This window comes from Salvelinus fontinalis, chromosome 18 (assembly GCF_029448725.1).
Source record: "Salvelinus fontinalis isolate EN_2023a chromosome 18, ASM2944872v1, whole genome shotgun sequence".
NCBI lineage: Eukaryota > Metazoa > Chordata > Actinopteri > Salmoniformes > Salmonidae > Salvelinus > Salvelinus fontinalis.
This window is the reverse complement of record NC_074682.1, coordinates 48,639,151-48,662,166: the sequence shown is the minus strand read 5'-3', so window position 1 is coordinate 48,662,166 and position 23,016 is coordinate 48,639,151. Positions and strand designations below refer to the sequence as shown.

Sequence of the window (23,016 nt, the reverse complement as noted above, 5' to 3'; positions counted from 1 at the left end):
CAGATATATGAAATAACATCATAAAATGGGTCTTACTTTTGCTGATCTTTCATCAGAATGTTGAAGAACGTGTCCTCTGTCCAGATGAGTCGTTGTTTCGATTCAGAATGGCAAATTTCCCTCTTCAATTAGCATTGGCACTAGCCGAGTGGCATAAATTTCTCCAACGTAAACACAGTCAGAGGACGGAACACGGCAAAACTCCCGAATAAAGTTTCAATAATCTGATTAAACTATATTGAAAAAACATACATTACGATGATATGGTCACATGTATCAAAAAAAATTCGAGCCGGAGACGTTAGCCGTTCGTTACCAAGGCAAAACAGAAGTCAATCCCACTTCCTTCAGAGTGCCGGAAGTGGACGGTCACGTCAAATAAATAGTTTTTTTCCCACCACAGAACAAGATTAGCACAAAAATTTATTCTCTGACATCCTCTTTACACCAATAGGAAGGCGTATAGAGTGTCAGCAGACTCCTAAGTGTCAAGACCATGTATAGGCATCAAGTTGAAAAGAGCATTGATTTCTGACATTTCAATTCCTGGTCAGGAAAAGTGCTGCAGAAGGACTTCTGTTTCACTCAGAGAAATAATTCCAACTCTTTTAGAAACTAGAAAGTGTTTTCTATCCAAAAAGAATAATAATATTCATATTCTACGAGCAAGATTTGAGTAGGAGGCCGTTTGAAATGGGCACGATTTCACTGACTACTCAACACTTTGCCTTGCAGCCATAAGAAGTTAAATGCTCTACAACAAAGATTTTTTAGTGTCCAACAAGCTTTCTCTACCCTTAACATTGTCCTGAACACCTTCCGAACAAAGGTGATGTGGTTTGGTAAGAAGAATGCCACTCCTTCCATAGGTGTTATTACAACCTCTGAGGGTTTAGAGCTTGAGGTAGTCACCTCATACACATACAAGTACTTGGGAGTATGGCTAGACGGTACACTGTCCTTCTCTCAGCACATATCAAAGCTTCAGGCTAAAGTTAAATCTAGACTTGGTTTCCTCTATCGTAATCGCTCCTCTTTCACCCCAGCTGCCAAACTAACCCTGTTTCAGATGACCATCCTACCCATGCTAGATTACGGAGACATAATTTATAGATCAGCAGGCAAGGGTGCTCTCGAGCGGCTAGATGTTCTTGACCTATCGGCCATCAGATTTGCCACCAATGCTCCTTATAGGACACATCACTGTCACAATGATGACGCTGGAGAGACGAAGCAGGTACGGGGAGTAACATTTAATAAATAACGGACATGGAACAAGACATAAACATCGTTAGCAAACAGAAAACAATCAATGCAGAAGCGGGGAACAGAGCTGGGGAACTGACACATATAGGGGAGAAAATGAACAGGTGATAAGAGAGTCCAGGTGAGTCCAATAACGCTGATGCGCGTGACGAGGAAAGGCAGGTGTACGTGATGGATGGCAGGAGTGAGTGATGCAAGGCATTCTGGCGCCCTCAAGCGCCAGGGGGAAGGGAAGAGCAGGAGCAGACGTGACAGTACCCCCCCTCAAGGGGCGCCACCCGGCGTCCCACCTGGGCGAACCGGCCGAGACATGGGCGCTGGGCAAGCCGGTTGAGGCGTGGAAGCCCGACGAACCGGCAGGAGCGTGAGAGCCTGGCGAGCCGGCTGAGGCACGGGAGCCTGACGATCCGGCTGAGTCAAGACGCCTGTCGATCCCGCTGAGGAAACCCGATGATCCGGTGAAGTGTGACGTGGGATGGGAAGCCACCGAGCCAACCGAGGCAATGAAACCTCTCGAGCCAGCCAGGGCATGAAAGCTCGACGAGCTGGCTTAGGCATCCCCGGTTCCATCGGTGGCAGAATCGACCCCCGACGTCACCGACAAAACAAAAAACAAACAAACAAAAAACTCCTGGACCGGCTGGGCAGACAAGAACTGACGATCAGCTGAGGCCCGACGTGGGATGGGCGCCATCCGAGCCAACCGGGGCAAGGAAACCTCTCGAGCCTGCTAGGGCGTGGAAGCCCGACGAGCAGGCTAGGCACCCCCGGTTCCATCGGTGGTGACCCAGAGCCGATGCCACTAAACCAACCAGAACGCCAGTACTCCCCGATGCTTCGTGTGATGGCTTCTGCATTCTGTCACAATGATGACGCTGGAGAGACGAAGCAGGTACGGGGAGTAACATTTAATAAATAACGGACATGGAACGAGACATAAACAGCGTTAGCAAACAGAAAACAATCAATGCAGAAGCGGGGAACAGAGCTGGGGAACTGACACATGTAGGGGAGAAAATGAACAGGTGATGAGAGTCCAGGTGAGTCAAATAACGCTGATGCTCGTGACGAGGAAAGGCAGGTGTACGTGATGGATGGCAGGAGTGAGTGATGCAAGGCATTCTGGCGCCCTCAAGCGCCAGGGGGAAGGGAAGAGCGGGAGCAGACGTGACAATCACTGCACTCTATACTCCTCTGTAAACTGGTCATCTCTGTATACCTGTTGCAAGACCCACTGGTTGATGCTTATTTATAAAACCCTCTTACGCCTCACTCCCCCCCTATCGTAGATATCTACTGCAGCCCTCATCTTCCACATACAACACCCGTTCTGCCAGTCACATTCTATTAAAGGTCCCCAAAGCACACACATCCCTGGGTCGCTCGTCTTTTCAGTTTGCTGCAGCTAGCGATTGGAACGAGCTGCAACAAACACTCAAACTGGACAGTTTTATCTCAATCTCTTCATTGAAAGACTCAATCATGGACACTCTTACTGACAGTTGTGGCTGCTTTGAGTGGTGTATTGTTGTCTCTACCTTCTTGACCTTTGTGCTCCTGTCTGTGCCCAATAATGTTTGTACCATGTTTTGTGCTGCTACCATGTTGTGTTGCTACCATGTTGTTGTCATGTTGTGTTGCTGCCATGCTGTGTTGTCATGTGTTGCTGCCTTGCTATGTGGTTGTCTTAGGTCTCTCTTTATGTAGTGTTGTGCTGTCTCTCTTGTTGTGATGTGTGTTTTGTCCAATATTCATATTGTATTTATTTTGTATTTTTTATCCCAGGCCCCCGTCCCCGCAGGAGGCCTTTTGCCTTTTGGTAGTCCGTCATTGCAAATAAGAATTTGTTCTTAACTGACTTGCCTAGTTAAATAAAGGTTAAATAAAAAATAAAATTAATAAAAAATTAGTGCACGGCAGAGTCCAATAAACCTGTTTTAGCCAATTTGTAACATCAGAATGTTCTGATTAGCTTCCTTTGAACTCAATTAAAACATTATTAAAGTGTTGCTCCTATGAACAGACATGTCTTGCCAAAACCCGCCTGATTAAAAGAGTCTGGTGTCAATGAAAGCTTTTTGAAAATCTGACCAAAGGTTACTGCTATTTATTCTGGGTATAGTTTGTCCAGCAGGGGCCACATCCGAAAAAGAAAACATTTCAAATGATTCTCATCTGAGTCCTCTGGTTCTACTACAGAAGATAGCAGGCAGGGGAGAAACAACGGCTTAAGGAGCCAGGAGGAAAAGTTTTATTATAGCCAAGCAGTGAAAGGAATTACGGTATTCACTCACATCACTCACACTGACCCCTTGACGGGTAGAAAACAACCTAAATTCACTATTCAAAACATTCCTCTCAGTACTTCATCTGCCAGTGCATTTTCCATCATTGCTGAGACATAAAGTGGAACAAGACTTTGGATTGATCTGATTCCCCTGAAGAAACATCAAAGGAATGTTTAAATGAGCATACTGGCTGGCAACGCGTTAATAGTCCCTCCAACTATTTTTAACTACTCACAGTCCCTCCATTCTACAAATAGGCAATTATGGCATTGCAGGCATGTATCATCCGACGGCTATGTGCTCCTCAGCATCGGGTCCTGAGGCAATTTAAGTATCCGGCATAATATCAGTCACCCTCTAGCTGTTTTCACACTCTTATTTGAATGGGATGTAGTTATTTCCTGCAAGCAACGTGTTGCAAAGAAAAGAAGAAGACAGCAAATCTACTTACAGATAGCAAGAAGAGTCATTATTACTAACGATCTACAGTACCAGTCAAAGGTTGGGAAACTCCTACTCATTCCAGGGCCTTTCTTTATTTTTACTTTTTTCTACAAAGCTGTCATCAAGGCAAATGGTGGCTACTTTGAAGAATCTCAAATAAAAAATATATTTTGATTGGTTTAAAACTTTTTTGGTTACTACATGATTCCATGTGTGTTGTTTCATAGTTTGATGTCTTCACTGTTATTCTACAATGTAGAAAATACTAAAAACAAAGAAAAACTCTTGAATGAGTAGGTGTGTCCAAACTTTTGACTGGTACTGTATATGATATAATAAAGCTGATTTAAAATAAACACAATTACAAACTGTCAGTGTTCTCATAGCGGTGTGCCCATACCATCATTGTAAAATAAGATTTTGTTCTTAACTGACTTTCCTAGTTAAATAAAGGTTAAATAAAAAATTACAAAATAAATACAATCTGTCAGCGTTCTCAGAGAGGTGTTCCCACACAATCTGTCAGCGTTCTCAGAGAGGTGTTCCCATACAATTTGTCGGTGTTCTCAGAGAGGTGTTCCCACACAATCTGTCAGCGTTCTCAGAGAGGTGTGCCCATACAATCTGTCAGCGTTCTCAGAGAGGTGTTCCCATACAATCTGCCAGCGTTCTCAGAGAGGTGTTCCCACACAATCTGTCAGCGTTCTCAGAGAGGTGTGCCCATACAATCTGTCGGTGTTCTCAGAGAGGTGTTCCCATACAATCTGCCAGCGTTCTCAGAGAGGTGTTCCCACACAATCTGTCAGCGTTCTCAGAGAGGTGTTCCCATACAATCTGCCAGCGTTCTCAGAGAGGTGTTCCCATACAATCTGTCAGCGATCTCAGAGAGGTGTTCCCACACAATCTGTCAGCGTTCTCAGAGAGGTGTTCCCATACAATCTGTCGGTGTTCTCAGAGAGGTGTTCCCACACAATCTGTCAGCGTTCTCAGAGAGGTGTGCCCATACAATCTGTCAGCGTTCTCAGAGAGGTGTTCCCATACAATCTGCCAGCGTTCTCAGAGAGGTGTTCCCACACAATCTGTCAGCGTTCTCAGAGAGGTGTGCCCATACAATCTGTCGGTGTTCTCAGAGAGGTGTTCCCATACAATCTGCAAGCGTTCTCAGAGAGGTGTGCCCATACAATCTGTCAGCGTTCTCAGAGAGGTGTGCCCATACAATCTGTCAGCATTCTCAGAGAGGTGTTCCCACACAATCTTCCAGTGTTCTCAGAGAGGTGTTCCCACACAATCTTCCAGTGTTCTCAGAGAGGTGTTCCCATACAATCTGTCAGTGTTCTCAGAGAGGTGTTCCCATACAATCGGTCAGTGTTCTCAGAGAGCAGAGCCAAATGCCAAAGCCTTTGTGTCAGGGATGAAGTGAAAGCAGCAACCAGAGAGCCATGCCTTGTTTGCATTGCGAACATACTCCCTCTCGTGCGACATCGACAAATCTCATTCCTACCAATAAGAGGAGGACATAAAAACAAGCAGTAATATCAACTCAATATCAATGTAGAGTTTTAGGGACAACATAATGAAGACAAGACGGGGAAGTTTAAACAAATCAAAATATGCATATTACGCTTTAACTGAGCCTGCCTGAAGGAACAGTAATACTCGGAGTAATATATAGGCAGGAAAACCATACACTTGGCACAAACTAGGCATGGAGACGTGGCAGATGACCAAACCGACATGGCCCCTGGCTTATTTGGCAGTCTTATGTCACAGGATGGGAAACACAGAGAGCAGAAGCTTACTGTAAGACTGGAGCCCCAACACAGTGATATTAGCAAAACAACTCATTGTTCCTTTTTGGAGAAAAATGTTTTGGGTCAGCTTGAGATTACAGAACAGGTAGCCTACCGGTTAGAGTGTTGGGCTAGTATCTGAAAGTTTCCTGGTTCGAAACCCTGCACTGTCTAGATGTGTCCTTGAGCATGACACTTGACCCTAATTGTTCCTGTATGTCGATCTGAATAAGAAAATGACAATACATTTACAGAGTCAAAAACATGAGCAACGAATCTTCATGGAAATGTACTGTAGAATTGATTGTGCCTTCTACAGAATTATCCTTCATCAGAAAAGCTTAATTTGCAATAGGGGGATTCTGAAAGGGTCTGTGTGTGTACTCAACCAGGCACAAAGGCACTTAGTAAGGCCAGCCATCTCCACTGTGTGTTTGCACAGGAAGCTAAGACAACTGCTTTCCTCGCCGACCCACTCTTAATAAACCCGACAGCTGCATTTTTCCATTCAGCCGACAGTTTGTTTATCGCTTTTCTACACATTTATCCTATGGAATATAGGATCTCTAGAATCTCTCGGACTTTCCTGTGAGACGTTAAAGGACACAAACAGCTGCCTCCTCTCACAAAGAGACATATACAGTAACACAACGAAAATGTTTGGGGAGAAATCTGGTCAGTATCAGCTGTTGCTCATAGCCTAACCGCTAATACACTCCCAGCACAGAGGGAGATGGCGCTTGGTCTTATAATACATACTGTACATGCATACATACAGTACCAGTCAAAAGTTTGGACACACCTACTCATTCAAGGGTTTTTCTTTATTTTGACTATTTTCTACATTGTAGAATAATAGTGAAGACATCAAAACTATGAAATGACACATATGGAATCATTTAGTAACCAAAAAAGTGTTAAACAAATCAAAATACTGGTAGCCACAGTTTGCCTTGATGACAGCTTTGCACACTCTTGGCATTCTCTCAACCAGCTTCATGAGGTAGTTACCTGGAATGCATTTAAATTAAGAGGTGTGCATTGTTAAAAGTTCATTTGTGAAATTTCTTTCCTTCTTAATGCGTTTGAGCCAATCAGTTGTGTTGTGACAAGGTAGGATTGGTATACAGAAGATTGCCCTATTTGGTAAAAACCAAGTCCATATTATAGCAATAACAGCTCAAATAAATAAGCAAAGAGCAATGGCAGTCCATTATTACTTTAAGACATGAAGGTCAGTCAATATGGAAAATGTCAAGAACTTTGAATGTTTCTTCAAGTGCAGTGGCAAAAACCATCAAGCGCTATGATGAAACTGGCTCTCATGAGGACCGCCACAGGAAAGGAAGACCCAGAGTTACCTCTGCCGCAGAGGATAATTTCATTAGAGGTACCAGCCTCAGAAATTGCAGCCCAAATAAATGCTTCACAGAGTTCAAGTAACAGACACATCTCAATATCAAGTGTTCAGAGGAGACTGCATGAATCAGGCCTTCATGTTTGGTTTGCTGCAAAGAAACCACTACTAAAGGACAACAATAAGATGAAGAGACTTGCTTAGGCAAAGAAACACAAGCAATGGACATTAGACCGGTAGAAATCTGTCCTTTGGCTGATGAGTCCAAATTTGAGATTTTTGGTTCCAACCGCTGTGTCTTTATGAGACGCAGAGTAGGTCATCTCTGTATGTGTGGTTCCCACCGTGAAGCATAGAGGAGGAGGTGTGATAGTGTGGGGGTGCTTTGCTGGTGACACATTCTGCAGCGATACGCCATCCCATCTGGTTTGCGCATAGTGGGACTATAATTTGTTTTTCAACAGGACAATGACCCAAAACACACCTCCAGGCCGTATAAGGGCTATTTGACCAAGAAAGAGAATGATGGAGTGCTGCATCAGATGACCTGGCCTCGACAATCACCCGACCTCAACCCAATTGAGATGGTTTGGAATGTGGTGGAACGCAAAGTGAAGGAAAAGCAGCCAACAAGTGCTCAGCATATGTGGGAACTCTTTCAATACTATTGGAAAAGCATTCCAGGTGAAGCTGGTTGAGAGAATGCCAAGAGTGTGCAAAGCTGTCATCAAGACAAAGGGTGGCTAAAATCTAAAATATATTTTGAGTTTGTTTAACACTTTTTGGTTACTACATGATTCCATATGTGTTATTTCATAGTTTTGCTGTCTTCATTATTATCCTACAATGTAGAAAATAGTAAAAATAAAGAAAAACCGTTGAATGAGTAGGTGTGTCCAAACTTTTGACTAGTACTGTACATGCATTTTTTTTTTTTTTTACATGTATATGGCTTTTCAAATAATTTCAAAGCGCATAAAATGTAAAACAACAAACCAAAATAAAATGTATGAGGGAGATTGAAAGTCTCAGTCAGCTTGTGATGAAGTTGGAAAGGCAGGGGATATCCAGCGGAGATCCAGGGGAGATCCAGCGGAGGTTCAGTGGAGGTTCAGTGGAGGTCCAGCGGAGATCCAGTGGAGGTTAAGTGGAGATCCAGTGAAGGTCCAGTGGAGGTTCAGTGGAGGTCCAGTGGAGATCCAGTGGAGGTTCAGTGGAGAGGCAGGGGAGATCCAGGGGAGATCCAGTGGAGGTTCAGTGGAAGTTCAGTGGAGATCCAGGGGAGATCCAGTGGAGGTTCAGTGGAGATCCAGTGGAGGTTCAGTGGAGGTCCAGTGGAGATCCAGTGGAGGTCCAGTGGAGATCCAGTGGAGGTTCAGGGGAAGTTCAGTGGAGATCCAGTAGAGATCCAGTGGAGGTTCAGTGGAAGTTCAGTGGAGATTCAGTGGAGGTTCAGTGGAGATCCAGTGGAGGTTCAGTGGAGGTCCAGTGGAGATCCAGTGGAGGTCCAGTGGAGATCCAGTGGAGGTCCAGTGGAGATCTAGTGGAGGTTCAGGGGAGGTTCAGTGGAGGTCCAGTGGAGATTCAGTGCAGAGGCAGGGGAGATCCAGCAGAGATCCTGTGGAGGTTCAGTGGAGGTCCAGTGGAGGTTCAGGGGAGGTTCAGTGGAGGTCCAGTGGATATCCAGTGGAGGTTCAGTGGAGGTCCAGTGGAGGTTCAGTGGAGAGGCAGGGGAGATCCAGCGGAGATTCAGTGGAGGTTCAGTGGAGATCCAGTGGAGGTTCAGTGGAAGTTCAGTGGAGATCCAGTGGAGGTTCAGTGGAAGTTCAGTGGAGATCCAGTGGAGGTTCAGTGGAAGTTCAGTGGAGATCCAGTGGAGGTTCAGTGGAGGTTCAGTGGAGGTTCAGTGGAGGTCCAGGGGAGATCCAGTGGAGGTTCAGTGGAGGTCCAGTGGAGGTTCAGTGGAAGTTCAGTGGAGATCCAGTGGAGATCCAGTGGAGGTTCAGTGGAGGTCCAGTGGAGGTCCCGTGGAGGTTCAGTGGAGATCCAGTGGAGGTTCAGTGGAGAGGCAGGGGAGATCCAGTGGAGGTCCAGTGGAGGTTCAGTGGAAGCTCAGTGGAGATCCAGTGGAGATCCAGTGGAGAACCAGTGGAGGTCCAGTGGAGGTCCAGTGGAGGTTCAGTGGAGATCCAGTGGAAGTTCAGTGGAGAGGCAGGGGAGATCCAGCGGAGATTCAGTGGAGGTTCAGTGGAGATCCAGTGGAGGTTCAGTGGAAGTTCAGTGGAGATCCAGTGGAGGTTCAGTGGAGGTTCAGTGGAGATTCAGTGGAGGTCCAGTGGAGATCCAGTGGAGGTTCAGTGGAGGTCCAGTGGAGGTCCAGTGGAGGTTCAGTGGAAGTTCAGTGGAAGTTCAGTGGAGGTTCAGTGGAAGTTCAGTGGAGATCCAGTGGAGATCCAGTGGAGGTTCAGTGGAGGTCCAGTGGAGGTCCCGTGGAGGTTCAGTGGAGATCCAGTGGAGGTTCAGTGGAGAGGCAGGGGAGATCCAGTGGAGGTCCAGTGGAGGTTCAGTGGAAGCTCAGTGGAGATCCAGTGGAGATCCAGTGGAGAACCAGTGGAGGTCCAGTGGAGGTCCAGTGGAGGTTCAGTGGAGATCCAGTGGAAGTTCAGTGGAGAGGCAGGGGAGATCCAGCGGAGATTCAGTGGAGGTTCAGTGGAGATCCAGTGGAGGTTCAGTGGAAGTTCAGTGGAGATCCAGTGGAGGTTCAGTGGAGGTTCAGTGGAGGTTCAGTGGAGGTCCAGTGGAGATCCAGTGGAGGTTCAGTGGAGGTCCAGTGGAGGTCCAGTGGAGGTTCAGTGGAAGTTCAGTGGAGATCCAGTGGAGGTTCAGTGGAGGTCCAGTGGAGGTCCCGTGGAGGTTCAGTGGAGATCCAGTGGAGGTTCAGTGGAGAGGCAGGGGAGATCCAGTGGAGGTCCAGTGGAGGTTCAGTGGAAGCTCAGTGGAGATCCAGTGGAGATCCAGTGGAGAACCAGTGGAGGTCCAGTGGAGGTCCAGTGGAGGTTCAGTGGAGATCCAGTGGAAGTTCAGTGGAGAGGCAGGGGAGATCCAGCGGAGATTCAGTGGAGGTTCAGTGGAGATCCAGTGGAGGTTCAGTGGAAGTTCAGTGGAGATCCAGTGGAGGTTCAGTGGAGGTTCAGTGGAGATTCAGTAGAGGTCCAGTGGAGATCCAGTGGAGGTTCAGTGGAGGTCCAGTGGAGGTCCAGTGGAGGTTCAGTGGAAGTTCAGTGGAGGTCCAGTGGAGGTTCAGTGGAAGTTCAGTGGAGATCCAGTGGAGATCCAGTGGAGGTTCAGTGGAGGTCCAGTGGAGGTCCCGTGGAGGTTCAGTGGAGATCCAGTGGAGGTTCAGTGGAGAGGCAGGGGAGATCCAGTGGAGGTCCAGTGGAGGTTCAGTGGAAGCTCAGTGGAGATCCAGTGGAGATCCAGTGGAGAACCAGTGGAGGTCCAGTGGAGGTCCAGTGGAGGTTCAGTGGAGATCCAGTGGAAGTTCAGTGGAGAGGCAGGGGAGATCCAGCGGAGATTCAGTGGAGGTTCAGTGGAGATCCAGTGGAGGTTCAGTGGAAGTTCAGTGGAGATCCAGTGGAGGTTCAGTGGAGGTTCAGTGGAGGTTCAGTGGAGGTCCAGTGGAGATCCAGTGGAGGTTCAGTGGAGGTCCAGTGGAGGTCCAGTGGAGGTTCAGTGGAAGTTCAGTGGAGATCCAGTGGAGATCCAGTGGAGGTTCAGTGGAGGTCCAGTGGAGGTCCAGTGGAGGTTCAGTGGAGGTCCAGTGGAGGTTCAGTGGAGGTCCAGTGGAGGTTCAGTGGAGGTTCAGTGGAGATCCAGTGGAGATCCAGTAGAGGTTCAGTGGAGGTTCAGTGGAGATCCAGTGGAGGTCCAGTGGAGGTCCAGTGGAGGGAGCATCGACGGGACAGCCAAGGAAAAACAAAGGCGGTCTCAAAGAACAGGCCCACATTATATGAGTTTTCGGCAAATTCTTTCCTCGTTGTTTGGCCCTGGAATTGGGACTGCATTCGAAATGGCACTCTATTCCCTATTTAGTGCACTACTTTTGACCAGAGCCCTATTGAGCCCCTGGTCAAAAGTAGTGCACTATATGGGAATAGGGTTCCATTTGGAATGCAATATTTGTCAGTGGCCTCTCTTTTCATCAGACTGAACTAATAACTACTTGGTCCTGATAATCCCCAGTAGATACGGTATCAGCCGTGTCCAGACCGTGTCAAACTTTTACCACTCTGACCCGTCAAGTCTCCATGAAATGTCCTGCTTTTCCTCTTTCCTCTCTTTCGATGTTTCATTTCCTGCCTGTAGCAAGCAATCACCAACCACAAACCATTTAATTCAGGGGGCCTTTAAGAAAATGCAGCTATGAGACTAGACCAGCCACTGTGTTCTTCCTTTCCTGGAACGTGATGCGAAAACAGAAATAGGTTGGAATGCGGAGGTGGATGCTGAGTGGTGTGTGTCAGAATGTGTTGACAAGCACTGTCTGGAACGCATGATTTACTGATATGTTTCTGTGATAATCGGGCTGTGTCTTGAATAGAGTGTTGATTGCATACTAGGACGGGCGCGAAAGCAGAGGCAGTGTCAGTGAACTAGGTCAACCCTTCACATACACAGTTGATGCATTCAATGGTTATATTACTATGGTCAATGGGTGGATTGTTTCTGAAAAACCAACTGAGCAACGAAAAGGTATTTAAGATATCATCAGATTTATGATGCAGATTGCATGGACGTTGCATCCCCCCGAGCAAACATAACTAAAGGTTTGGCCAAGAGTCAAAAGTGAAAGCCGCAAGCATGTGGATGATATTGAACATCACTGACCACAATGTATCACCTTGTTGCTTTGGAGCAACAAATATATTTCCAGATTTCATAAATCATATCATATTGTATTCGTCACATGCTTTGTAAACAACAGATGCAGACTAACAGTGAATTGATTACTTACGGGCCCTTCCCAACAATGAGGAGAGAAAAAAAAAAGAAATTGTTAAAAAAATGATATAATAATAATAACACAAGGAATAAATACACAATGAGTAATGTTAACTAGACTATATACACAGGGTACCAGTACCGAGTCCGTGTGTAGGGGTACGAGGTAATAGAGGTAGATATGTACATATTGGTAGGGATAAAGTCACTAGACAACAAGATACATAATAAACAATAACAGCAGCGTATGTGATGAGTCAAAAGAGTTAGTGCAAAAAGGGTCAATTCAGATATTACGAGTAGCTATTGATGAACTATTTAACTAACTGTTTAGGAGTCTTATAGCTTGGGGGTAGAAGCTGTTCAGGGTCCTGTTGATTCCAGACTTGGTGCATCGGTACCGCTTGCCGTGCGCTAGGAGAGAGAACAGTCTATGACTTGGGTGGCTGGAGTCTTTGAAAATGTTAGGGCATTCCTCTGACATTGCCTGGTATAGAGGTACTGGATGGCAGGGAGTAACGCACTACCCTCTGTAGCACCTTGCGGTCGGATGCCAAACAGTTGCCATACGTAGCGGTTATGCAGCCAGTCAAGATGCTCTCAGTGGTGGAGCTGTAGAACTGAGGGCCCATGCCGAATCTTTTCAGCCTCCTGAGGGGGAAGAGGTGTTGTTGTGTCCTCTTCACGACTGTGTTGGTGTATGTGGACCATGATAGTTCCTTAGTGATGTGGACACAGAGGAACTTGAAGCTCTCGACCAGTTCCACAACAGCCCTATAGATGTGGATGGGGGCGTGCTCGGCCCTCCGTTTCCTGTAGTCCACGATCAGCTCCTTCGTAGATACGGTCATTTTCAGTGCTGTTCAGTAGGATTTCCATATGTTTTGCCTGTAAAACTGTAAGCACTTTCAAACCTTGTTAGAGAAAGGTTTTTGTTTTTCGAAAGGTACGTAATTATGCTAAAAACAAAGGGCTGAACCTGTGAATATCTCTTGCTGTGAAATGCTGTCAGGGGTTTTCCTCCTCAATGCAGCGAGGAAACGGCTAAGTCGCACCGAGCAGATTCTCTCTCTCTCGCTCACTCACTTTCTCTCTCCTTCTTTTAGTCAGATCCATCAATCAGCATTTCATGCAGTTTGGGTTTGAACCACACCAAGTGCACTAAAACAATAAACGTTTGTCTTTCAAGTCACTATCTGGGCTGGAACACATCTGGTGGCAAGGCTCATTTTGGTTTCCACATCGCTGAGTGACATTAAAGACACGGTGGCTGAAAAATAAATGGCCCCCTCCCCACACACCCCTCAAAAGCCCTTACCCTCCTCACCCCCCGAAACAATCAAGAAACTGAATATAAAGTGGCTTAAGAGAGGGAGAGAGAGAGAGATAGAGGTATCGTTTTAAGCGCTCTGACAAACCACGCTGCTCTAGGGGGGAAGGGGAAGAGGGGAGGAAGCAAGCCCCCCCACACTTCCAGAACCAGAGGTGGGTGCTACATTGTGTGCTTGAACAGCACTGACAATAATGAGAGTTAATATGACTTTGTGAGGGGTAAGCATACAGCGGGTCCAGCACAAATCACCATGTAGACCTTTAATTTCTTCTATTGTTACAGAATGTGACTATGACTCACTTACTGTGATGATTATGCATGCAAATTATTTCAATGATCTATGTAAATTGATCTTAATGCATTACATGTTCAATTGTAATTCATCCTAATTAATGAATAAAGAAACATCATGTTGATAAAAAGTGGCTGAAGCTATTGATATAACGATAGTATTACAATTACAATATACACTGGTATGCTTCACACTATTACCAAAAGCAAACAGATATTCATCTAATTTGGATGCAGGTGATAAACTAAACTATTTCATCTATTTTTAGACAACTTTTACATTAAACTTCATAAACTGTCAACCCTTCTTTTAGCGATGCCATGTGTAAGGGCTCGAGCATGGCGAGCTGTGGGATTGTGTCTGTGAGGCTCTTTCTTCTGCAGGTTAAACTGGAGTCCAGGCTCAATCCCTGAGGACCCGGGTTCTTATTTACTGCAGGTATTACTGGATCCGTCTCCTATTATATATAGAGCCAGCAGCCTTTCACAGTAAATGGCCTAGTCACAGTTACAGCCACTGTCTGTGACTCTAGTAATATGCCAGGTAGGTCTATAAAGGCAGGAAATCAGGTCACCACGGCATCAAAATAAAGTCAAGTTTAGAGGTCTTATATTTTGCCTGTTCAAATGATGTGAAAAATATGACGATCCCGTTGACCTAACCATCTCTCCACCGTAAACGGATACTTTGCTATCGTCGGGAAAATACTTTTAACTCACTTAAAATGCATTAAATATTTTTTAGGAAACTGCTTTGATCGCAGTTCTCCGTTGCCTCTCCTTGCTATTTGTTCTTGTGTTTTTAATAAATAAGTCATACCAAGACGATGAGGGGAGGCTAGTTAGAAATCATTTTCTAACGTAATGGTGTAGTCACTGTGTGGAAGGCAATTTCAGCTCAACTTCCCCTAGAGAATGACTCCGTACTTATCATTAACTCAGAGATGTAATCAGCTCCAGGCTACCTGATTTTTCCTCATGACCTTTTGACATTGCCGATGCCGGCGACGTAAATAAAGAGAGGCTCGGTCACATGGAGGAATGCGTGATTAATACCAGGAAGTGGTACCGCCAACCACTCAACTTGTACAGAACATGTATGTACAGAACACGTATTTATAGAATATGTATGTACAGAATATGTATGTACTGTACATCCAGCGAAGTACCTGCAAATTAAATGTTTTACAGTGAATATCTAATTTTGTATTTTTGAGGTGGTTTAGGTTGATTGTGATGTACAGTGCCCTGTTGATGTACTACCGTACCAGTGGAGCTGCAGTGTTTTGTGTGCTCTGCTGCCTGCCATTCCTTCCGTTACGGCAGCATTCCCCAACTGGCAGGTGATTTTATTATAAGACTGTAAAAGTACCTAAAAATCAGCTCCAATTATGTTAATTTTGGAAATCTGTTCCAAAGTAATCCCATGCATAATAGAGAGATATATATTACTGTATACAAATGTAAGCCAGGTTCAATGAATTATGTTTTAGTATGATTTGTAATTATGTTCCGGCCCCCTGACCATCCGTCAATAAATAAAATCCCTTCTTTACGGTATACATGTGTTAATGCTTTTCCAGGGAGAATAGCAATGCTGCCTCGGATTCACCAGTCAGCAAAATGTATTAAGGTGAATGTGTTAAGGTCATGTTACGAGAGATAAGGGCAAAAAATAACACATTCTGTGAGATTAAACATGAGAAAGGCCACCCACACCATGGTCATACTTTGAACTATTCCATCAATCTTTTAATATGGGTGAAATTGGAACGTCCCAAACTAAAATAGGGTGATGTATAGTTTTGTAACTAGCCAATTTCTAAGAAGTGTTTGATCGATACTAAAAAAACATTGAGAACCTTGTGGTGGCTAATTGGTCAAAGGGAAGGCAGCCTTAATCAGGGCAGTTGTGATTGTGTGGATTTAAGAGTGTACATGCAGGTATAGTGTATGACAGAAACAGTGGAAAAATTGTACACCTGAGGCTTACTCCCATTAAATCATATTCACCATAGATGGGGCGGTAGGTAGCCTAGTGGTTAGAGGGTTGGGCCAGTAACCGAAAGGTTGCTGGATTGAAACCCCGAGCTGACAAAGTAAAAACCTGTTGTTCTGCCCCTGAACAAGGCAGTTAACGCACTGTTCCCTGGTAGGCTGTCATTGTAAATAAGAATTTCTTCTTGACTGACTTGCCTGGTTAAATAAAAAAATGTGATCTTGCCTTGAGGCATAACACCAATTAAAAATGCATGACATGCATAAATGTAGCTTTAGACTAACAGAGATATGTAATTTTTGTAAACATTGTACTGTATACTTAAGCAGTGCAAATATGTAAAGTACACCACACCTTTCACTATATATATTTCCAACCAATCTAATAATTAAAATTACATGCACAAGTCATAATGAATTTGACAAAAAGTTTCTCAACCAAATATGAAGAAGTAGTGTGCCTTTAGTGCTGGTATGCGCCTAGTGTATGGAGCTATACTGAACCAACAATACACCCACTCTCAGAGAGAGAGAGAGAGAGAGAGAGAGAGAGAGAGAGAGAGAGAGAGAGAGAGAGAGAGAGAGAGAGAGAGAGAGAGACGGAGAGAGAGAGAGACGGAGAGAGAGAGAGAGACGGAGAGAGAGAGAGAGAGAGAGAGAGAGAGACAGAGAGAGAGAGAGAGAGAGAGAGAGAGAGAGAGAGAGAGAGAGAGAGATAATCTGTGGCTAAAAGTGAGGATGACTCATGGCCAATTGCAGAGACAATAATTGCAGAGACAAATATTGCATTCCAAATGGCACCCTACTCCCTAAATAGTGCACTACTTTAGACCAGAGCCCTATAGAACCATATTACCTATATAGTGCCCTACTTTAGACCAGAGCCCTATAGAACCCTATTCCCTATATAGTGCAATACTTTAGACCAGGGCCCTATAGAACCCTATTCCCAACATAGTGCACTACTTTAGACCAGAGCCTTATGGGGGACCCTATGGACCCCAGTCAAAAGTACTGCACTATATAGAGAATATTATGCCATTTGAGACGCAGACTATGCAGGACAATGCCACTTGGAGAGAGTTGAAAAGGCGTGGGCCCAGAGAGTTAATATCAGAATGAATAGAAGTAATGATGTTCGGTCTTTTTGATTGGTCACTGCTGTGATGTAGATGTGCTACCCCCCCCTACCCCCCCCGCCCAAGGATGCTTGGTTTGTTCTACATTTGGGTTTATGATAGAGTATAAGAAGCTACTAGATATGGTCTTTAAACGTAGATCTACTTAATACATTCAATGTTCCACTATAAACATACAGTACATGCATAAATGTGTTGTTTAGAAATGGCATCATTAAATGCGCCTCTAACTGAAGTATGCAGGATGTCAGGGTGATTTCCCAGACAAAGGTTAAGAATAATCCTGGACTAAAAAGCATTTTCAATGGAGATTCCCCATTGCTTTTTTAGTCCAGTTTAGTCCGGTTCAAATCCAGGCTGAATCACATCTGGCTGTGATTGGGAGTGCCATAGGACGGTGCACAATTGACCCAGCGTCGTCTGGGTTTGACCGGGGTAGACCGTCATTGTAAATAAGAATTTGTTTTTATTAACTAGGAGAAGATGTGCCCTCTTCATCAAGATGTTCATACATTACACTGACTCTATCCATGAGAGGCCTTGATATGGCTTGTCAATCCAGATCCATGAAATGCACTGATCACAAACCCAAACATCCAGTCTAGCCCGATTTAGCTAACACATTTTACCAGGGGCGCAACTTTTGATTTAGAAGTGGTGTGTGGGGGGGGGGGGCATAATATTATTATAATATTTTTTCTTATCCAGTTGGGAAAAACACTCCAAGCAGCCTACCCGACTGCGCAGAGGGGTCCGCATGGTCCTAAAGCACATTGTTGCTTCGTTTTGTGTCACATTCCAATGATAAAACTGCCCCTGCATTTTACACATCCTTTAAGTTCCTGGCATTATTAACCCTATCACGGCTTCTGGTGTGTATGCCATTTCACCAGAGGTCTAGTTTACACTAAACCAGCAGGAAATGCAGTCGTCTCACTTTAGCACTTTAGCTAGCACAGGAAGTAGCCTACAAGCTGTTTATACTGCATGGCCCGGTTTCCATGTAAGCCACTTCTGGTTCAAACAGCAACACTGTACAAGATTGCATCAGTCATAGTTAGGAGGGCCAATTATATACAGCTCCCAAATTTTCAGGGATAGTGTCATAGACAGCACACATCTACAGTTTCATTGGTGATATAAGATTGATTCAAAAGTGAACTGTCATAAAAAAGGCAGCATACAATTTAATTTGTTTTGGTGCACTGTGACGGTGCACAGATGGTATGTCAATGTGCAGTGTGGACACACTTCAATTTTGTAACAACAAGGCTGTGTGATGCTGTCTATGCAACCAGCATCTCCTCTACCCAACTTGGCAACATTAGTGCAAACAAGAGTTCATTGAATCACGATGGTAAATTTGCATTCAAAGCCTGGGGCCCAAGTCATGGGAAAGCAATCCACATTCGATCTTGAAGTACTTACAAGTGTGTGACAGTGCAAAGTGATTAAAAACATATTTTTCACCCAAGGTTTTAATTTCGAAATCTAAGAACAGCTAACATAGACAAATGTATGCTAATAAAACACATTTCAGTTATATCATTCACTCTCCTGGAGCATGTAGCTTTGTATTTACCGACAAAATGTTTACATAACTTGTACCTTGAGCATAGCATTGACAGGCAGCCAGATTCGATAAAGTGTCAACTGGTGCTGGACATAATGGATAATAAAATCCTGATGCCTCTGAACCACCAGGCTTCAATATAAACAACACTTTTTTTCATCTCTCTCTTATCTTGATGTAGTTTATATAAAGAGTTGAGTAATAAGGTGCTTCAATAATATCCAACATGATAGTCCCACATAGGGCTGTCACATCATGGAATTTGGGGGAATTTTGGATGACGGAAATTGGCCAGCCAAATGGCCGCGGTCTCCGTAATAACTATTCAATAGAACAAATAAAAAATACATTAACAGTAATTGTGGCAGCCGTAGGTCTACGTATATTGTATAGCTTAAATAAGGTCATTGGGCCAAATTAAAGATGGGGCTTTTCGGGCTTTATGCATACATGTTTCAGGGTTTGAGAAGAACGGAGATCTGATAATGCTTTATGTTTGACTGAGGAAATCTCAATAACAGCACGCGTACTAGACAATCTGTGGCAGTATTGTGATTGCCACTGTTTCTGCATAGTAGTACCCACTGGGCACACGCTAGTTGAATCAACATTGTTTCCACGTCATTACAATGAAAATACTGTACGTTGAACCAACATGGAATAGACATTGAATTGACGTCTGTGCCCAGTGAGTACATACTGTATTTATTCAAAATATGTCGGGCTACTTCTTGTGTCATTATTGAGCAATCTAATCCCGAAATGAAGGCATTTAAAAACATATAGTCCGTAGTATTTTATTACTTGTAGTTATTTCTGTTAGCAATACACTGTCCTATATATTGCAGGGCGCACTAGAAAATCCCAGGCGGGCACATTTGAACTGTTTGCAACGTGATCATATAACAAAACAGACATAAGTAATGTACCCACGAAAGATTCGAATCCAAATTGAAAATTAACATGAGGAGGAATGTTTTTAAAATGTTCAAGATGTTAGGAAAAATGTAGATTATAAGAGCTCGATGCGGTATAGGCTGTAAAAGGCGTGATTGGTTTGCCATGCGTACATTTTCGTCCATCCATATGTTTCATATTACGATATTAGCCGTGTGGGATGAAAATAACGTCTCATAAATGTTTAGCTTCAATGGTTTTGTGAGTTTTTTTAGCTTCCCTCCACCCAATAACTCTTAAACGAAACTTTGCCGACAGGTGCAGTTTTTATCCCAAGGGCAATAATCGAATCCGGAGAGTTCACATTTCTGCTCCAATCAAACATTATCAATCAAACATTATTCATTGTCGTGGATATCATGCATCCATACACATTTATGATTAACTGAGATAAAGGATGAATAGATGCAGAAATAATACTAGTATACATTCACATAGTGTGTTAGTAGGCTACGGTACCATGGGCTATAAGTAAAGGCTAGCGTACCCTATGGACTGATTGTTCATGTAAATGCTGGGCTCGTTGAAGTGAATGCCTTTTGTATATCATTAGGCTTTTCTTATAATGTCTAATATGCGTTGCAGGTGTATTGGAATGAATAGTCCTGCAAATTGGTAACATCCTTAAAAACATGACCATATGTGTCTGATAAAATACGTGTGACACGGCGACTTTTTACGGGGGAACCTAACTGTGAAAAACTAGATTATGTTTAAATGTGTTATTATGCGGAGTGGCTTTGGTTTGAATTATTGTTACTTTTACCATTGTGGTGAATGCAGTTATTAAACTATTGTGTAGTACGTCATGAAATAAAATAATTATATATTTAGTATTCTTCTGCAGGGACCGATTTGGGCGTAATATCGCGATAATTATGAGCATACAGTAGACAGTAAACGCAGAAAACTGTGCGTAATTACGACCGTATTTGATCGAATACTTTGAGTCTATCTGAACTGGACAGGACATGCATGGTGCTCACCATTACTTCTGCATGGGATCTACAGCACCGCGCCTATAGCATACCTACAATTTACATACCCATTGCAGTGGAAGGTTTGTCAAATTGCTCATAATAGTGATACACCTTTTAAGCAGACAACCTCCACGTTAAAGAGAGGTTGTCAACTTCCAAAGAGTTTACTGCGGAGCTTGAGTCTGAATTCTACAAAAATGCAGGAAAGTTTCGATAAATGTACCCATCTCAATTACGAAATGCTCTTTGAAAGCTGCGATGCGTGTCATGAGATTATATTTCAGGTAGAGTCATATTTGACACTATTGTTATCAATATGCATGGTTGGCAAATGCAAAATAGCCGCATTCAACAAATTTGCGCAACTAAGAAAGGAATGCAACTTTCTTATCTAAATGTAGTCTATAGCCTAAGTAATTAGTAGTTAATAGTAATTACCTTGTTGCAGTGATAATAGTCCAAAGAGGTCAGGCAACTTGAATCAGTTGGTAATGTACATGAGCCCACGCTTGAAGGGGGTGCTGGATAAAATCTCACGTCCATCTCAGGGTCCGCAAGACTGACGGCATAAAAGCAGGTCCAATGCCTGTGACTCTCTCTCTCTCCCTATTTCTCTCTCTCTCTATTGTTGGACCAAACAAAAAGAAAGAGAATGATTGAAAGAAAAAGGGGTTGAGTCTATAAAAACACTATCTCCTCACATCCGCCGGTGTTCTCACTTCAGCACTATCAAGCTTCTGCGATGATGCTCTATGGATAAATAGGCTATATCTATTTGTGTTCGCAGAAGGAAAAATACGCGGAAAGTTAACTTTGAGTGAAAAATATAGATGTTTCAGCAACTATACATGAACAAACGTTGACTGTAATTGTTTACAACAACCCAAGGTCAATGTAAAAAGATAGAACTAGATTGGCTATCTTTCCTCCCAAAACGTTCGTCTGTTTCTATTTTCCTGCGGCGCGCTCACTCCATGTCCGCTTTGTCATGTAGGAGTGTTGATCCATGCGTTCACTTGGAGTTATATAGTTCGACTCCTCTTTTCCATACTGAATGCCATGCGACCCCTGCCGATAACAGAGGGAATATGGGGAGAAAGAAAACGAGATGAAGGGGGATGGGATTGGAGCTATCAAACTGATTGACAACCACTCAGGTTACACTGTGGTTCAGGAAATCAGAGTTTATGGAGATGATGTAGCTATGAAAATACATAGCAGGTCGATTCGGATAGCCTACTCCACGGCCAACTTTGAGCTCAGTATAGGCTAAGTTAGTGTCATGTATATCAAATAAAATGTTATTGGTCACATACACATGGTTAGCAGATGTTAATGCGAGTGTAATGAAATGCTTGTGCTTCTAGTTTCGACAGTGCAGTAATATCTAACAAGAAATCTAACAATTCCCCAACAACTACCTAATACACACAAATCCGAGTGCCCTCACCTCCTCCCTGTAAGCTGTCTCGTCGTTGTTGGTAATCAAGCCCACTACTGTTGTGTCGTCTGCAAACTTGATGATTGAGTTGGAGGCGTGCATGGCCACGCAGACGTGGGTGAACAGGGAGTACAGGAGGGGGCTGAGCACGCACCCTTGTGGGGCCCCAAGGTTGAGGGTCAGCGAAGTGGAGATGTTGTTTCCTACCTTCACCACCTGGGGACGGCCCATCAGAAAGTCCAGGACCCAATTGCACAGGGCGGGTTTGAGACCCAGTGCCTCCAGCTTGATAATGATCTTGGAGGGTACTATGGTGTTGAATGCTGAGCTCTACTCAATGAACAGCATTTTTTCATAGGTATTCTTGTCCAGATGGGTAAGGGTGGCATGCAGTTTACTGGCAATTGCGTCGTCTGTGGACCTGTTGGGGCGGTATGCAAACTGAAGTGGGTCTAGGGTGGCCGGTAAGGTGAACGGGATATGATCCTTGACTAGTCTCTCAAAGCACTTCATGATGACAGAAGTGAGTGCTACGGGGCGGTAGTCATTTAGTTCATTTATGTTTGCCTTCTTGGGAACAGGAACAATGGTAGCCATCTTGAAGCATGTGGGGACAACAGACTGGGATAGGGAGAGATTGAATATGTCCGTAAACACACCAGCCAGCTGGTCTGCGCTTGCTCTGAGGACGCGGCTAGGGATGTCATCTGGGCCAGCAGCCTTGCGAGGGTTAACACGTTTAAATGTTTTACTCACGTCCGCCAGGGAGAAGGAGAGGGGGGGGGGGGGTGGCACTGTATTATCCTCAAAGCAGGCAAAGAAGGTGTTTAGTTTGTCTGGAAGCAAGACGTCGGTGTCCGTGACGTGGTTGGTTTTCTTTTTGTAGTCCGTGATTGTCTGTAGACCCTGCCACATACGTCTTGTGTCTGAGCTGTTGAATTGCGACTCCACTTTGTTCCTGTACTGACTTGTTGCTTGTTTGATTGCCTTGTGGAAGGAATAACAACACTGTTTATATTCAGCCATATTCCCAGACCTCTTTCCATGGTTAAATGCAGTGGTTCACACTTTCAGTTTTGCGCGAATGCAGTATTGACCCCAACCTCCTTTTTACTTTTTAGGCAAGTAATTACATATTAATAGGGACATGTCACATGT

The 23,016-nt window shown here is 44.2% G+C and overlaps 1 protein-coding gene across 5 annotated transcripts in view; it reads right to left on the bottom strand.

The window, feature by feature from the left end:
• The window catches only part of LOC129815687 (TOX high mobility group box family member 2-like), a 238,069-nt gene extending 216,627 nt beyond the window's left edge, over positions 1-21,442 (bottom strand). Inside the window, exon 1 of one of the 5 annotated variants that reach the window (XM_055869715.1) lies at positions 20,856-21,442. In XM_055869715.1, the coding sequence (XP_055725690.1) occupies positions 20,856-20,960 (105 nt within the window). In that variant the 5' untranslated portion in view covers positions 20,961-21,442. The remainder of the gene's footprint in view (positions 1-20,855) is intronic. The other 4 variants (XM_055869718.1, XM_055869714.1, XM_055869717.1 and 1 more) reach the window with 4 other exon arrangements.
• Between the last annotated feature and the right edge of the window lie 1,574 nt (positions 21,443-23,016).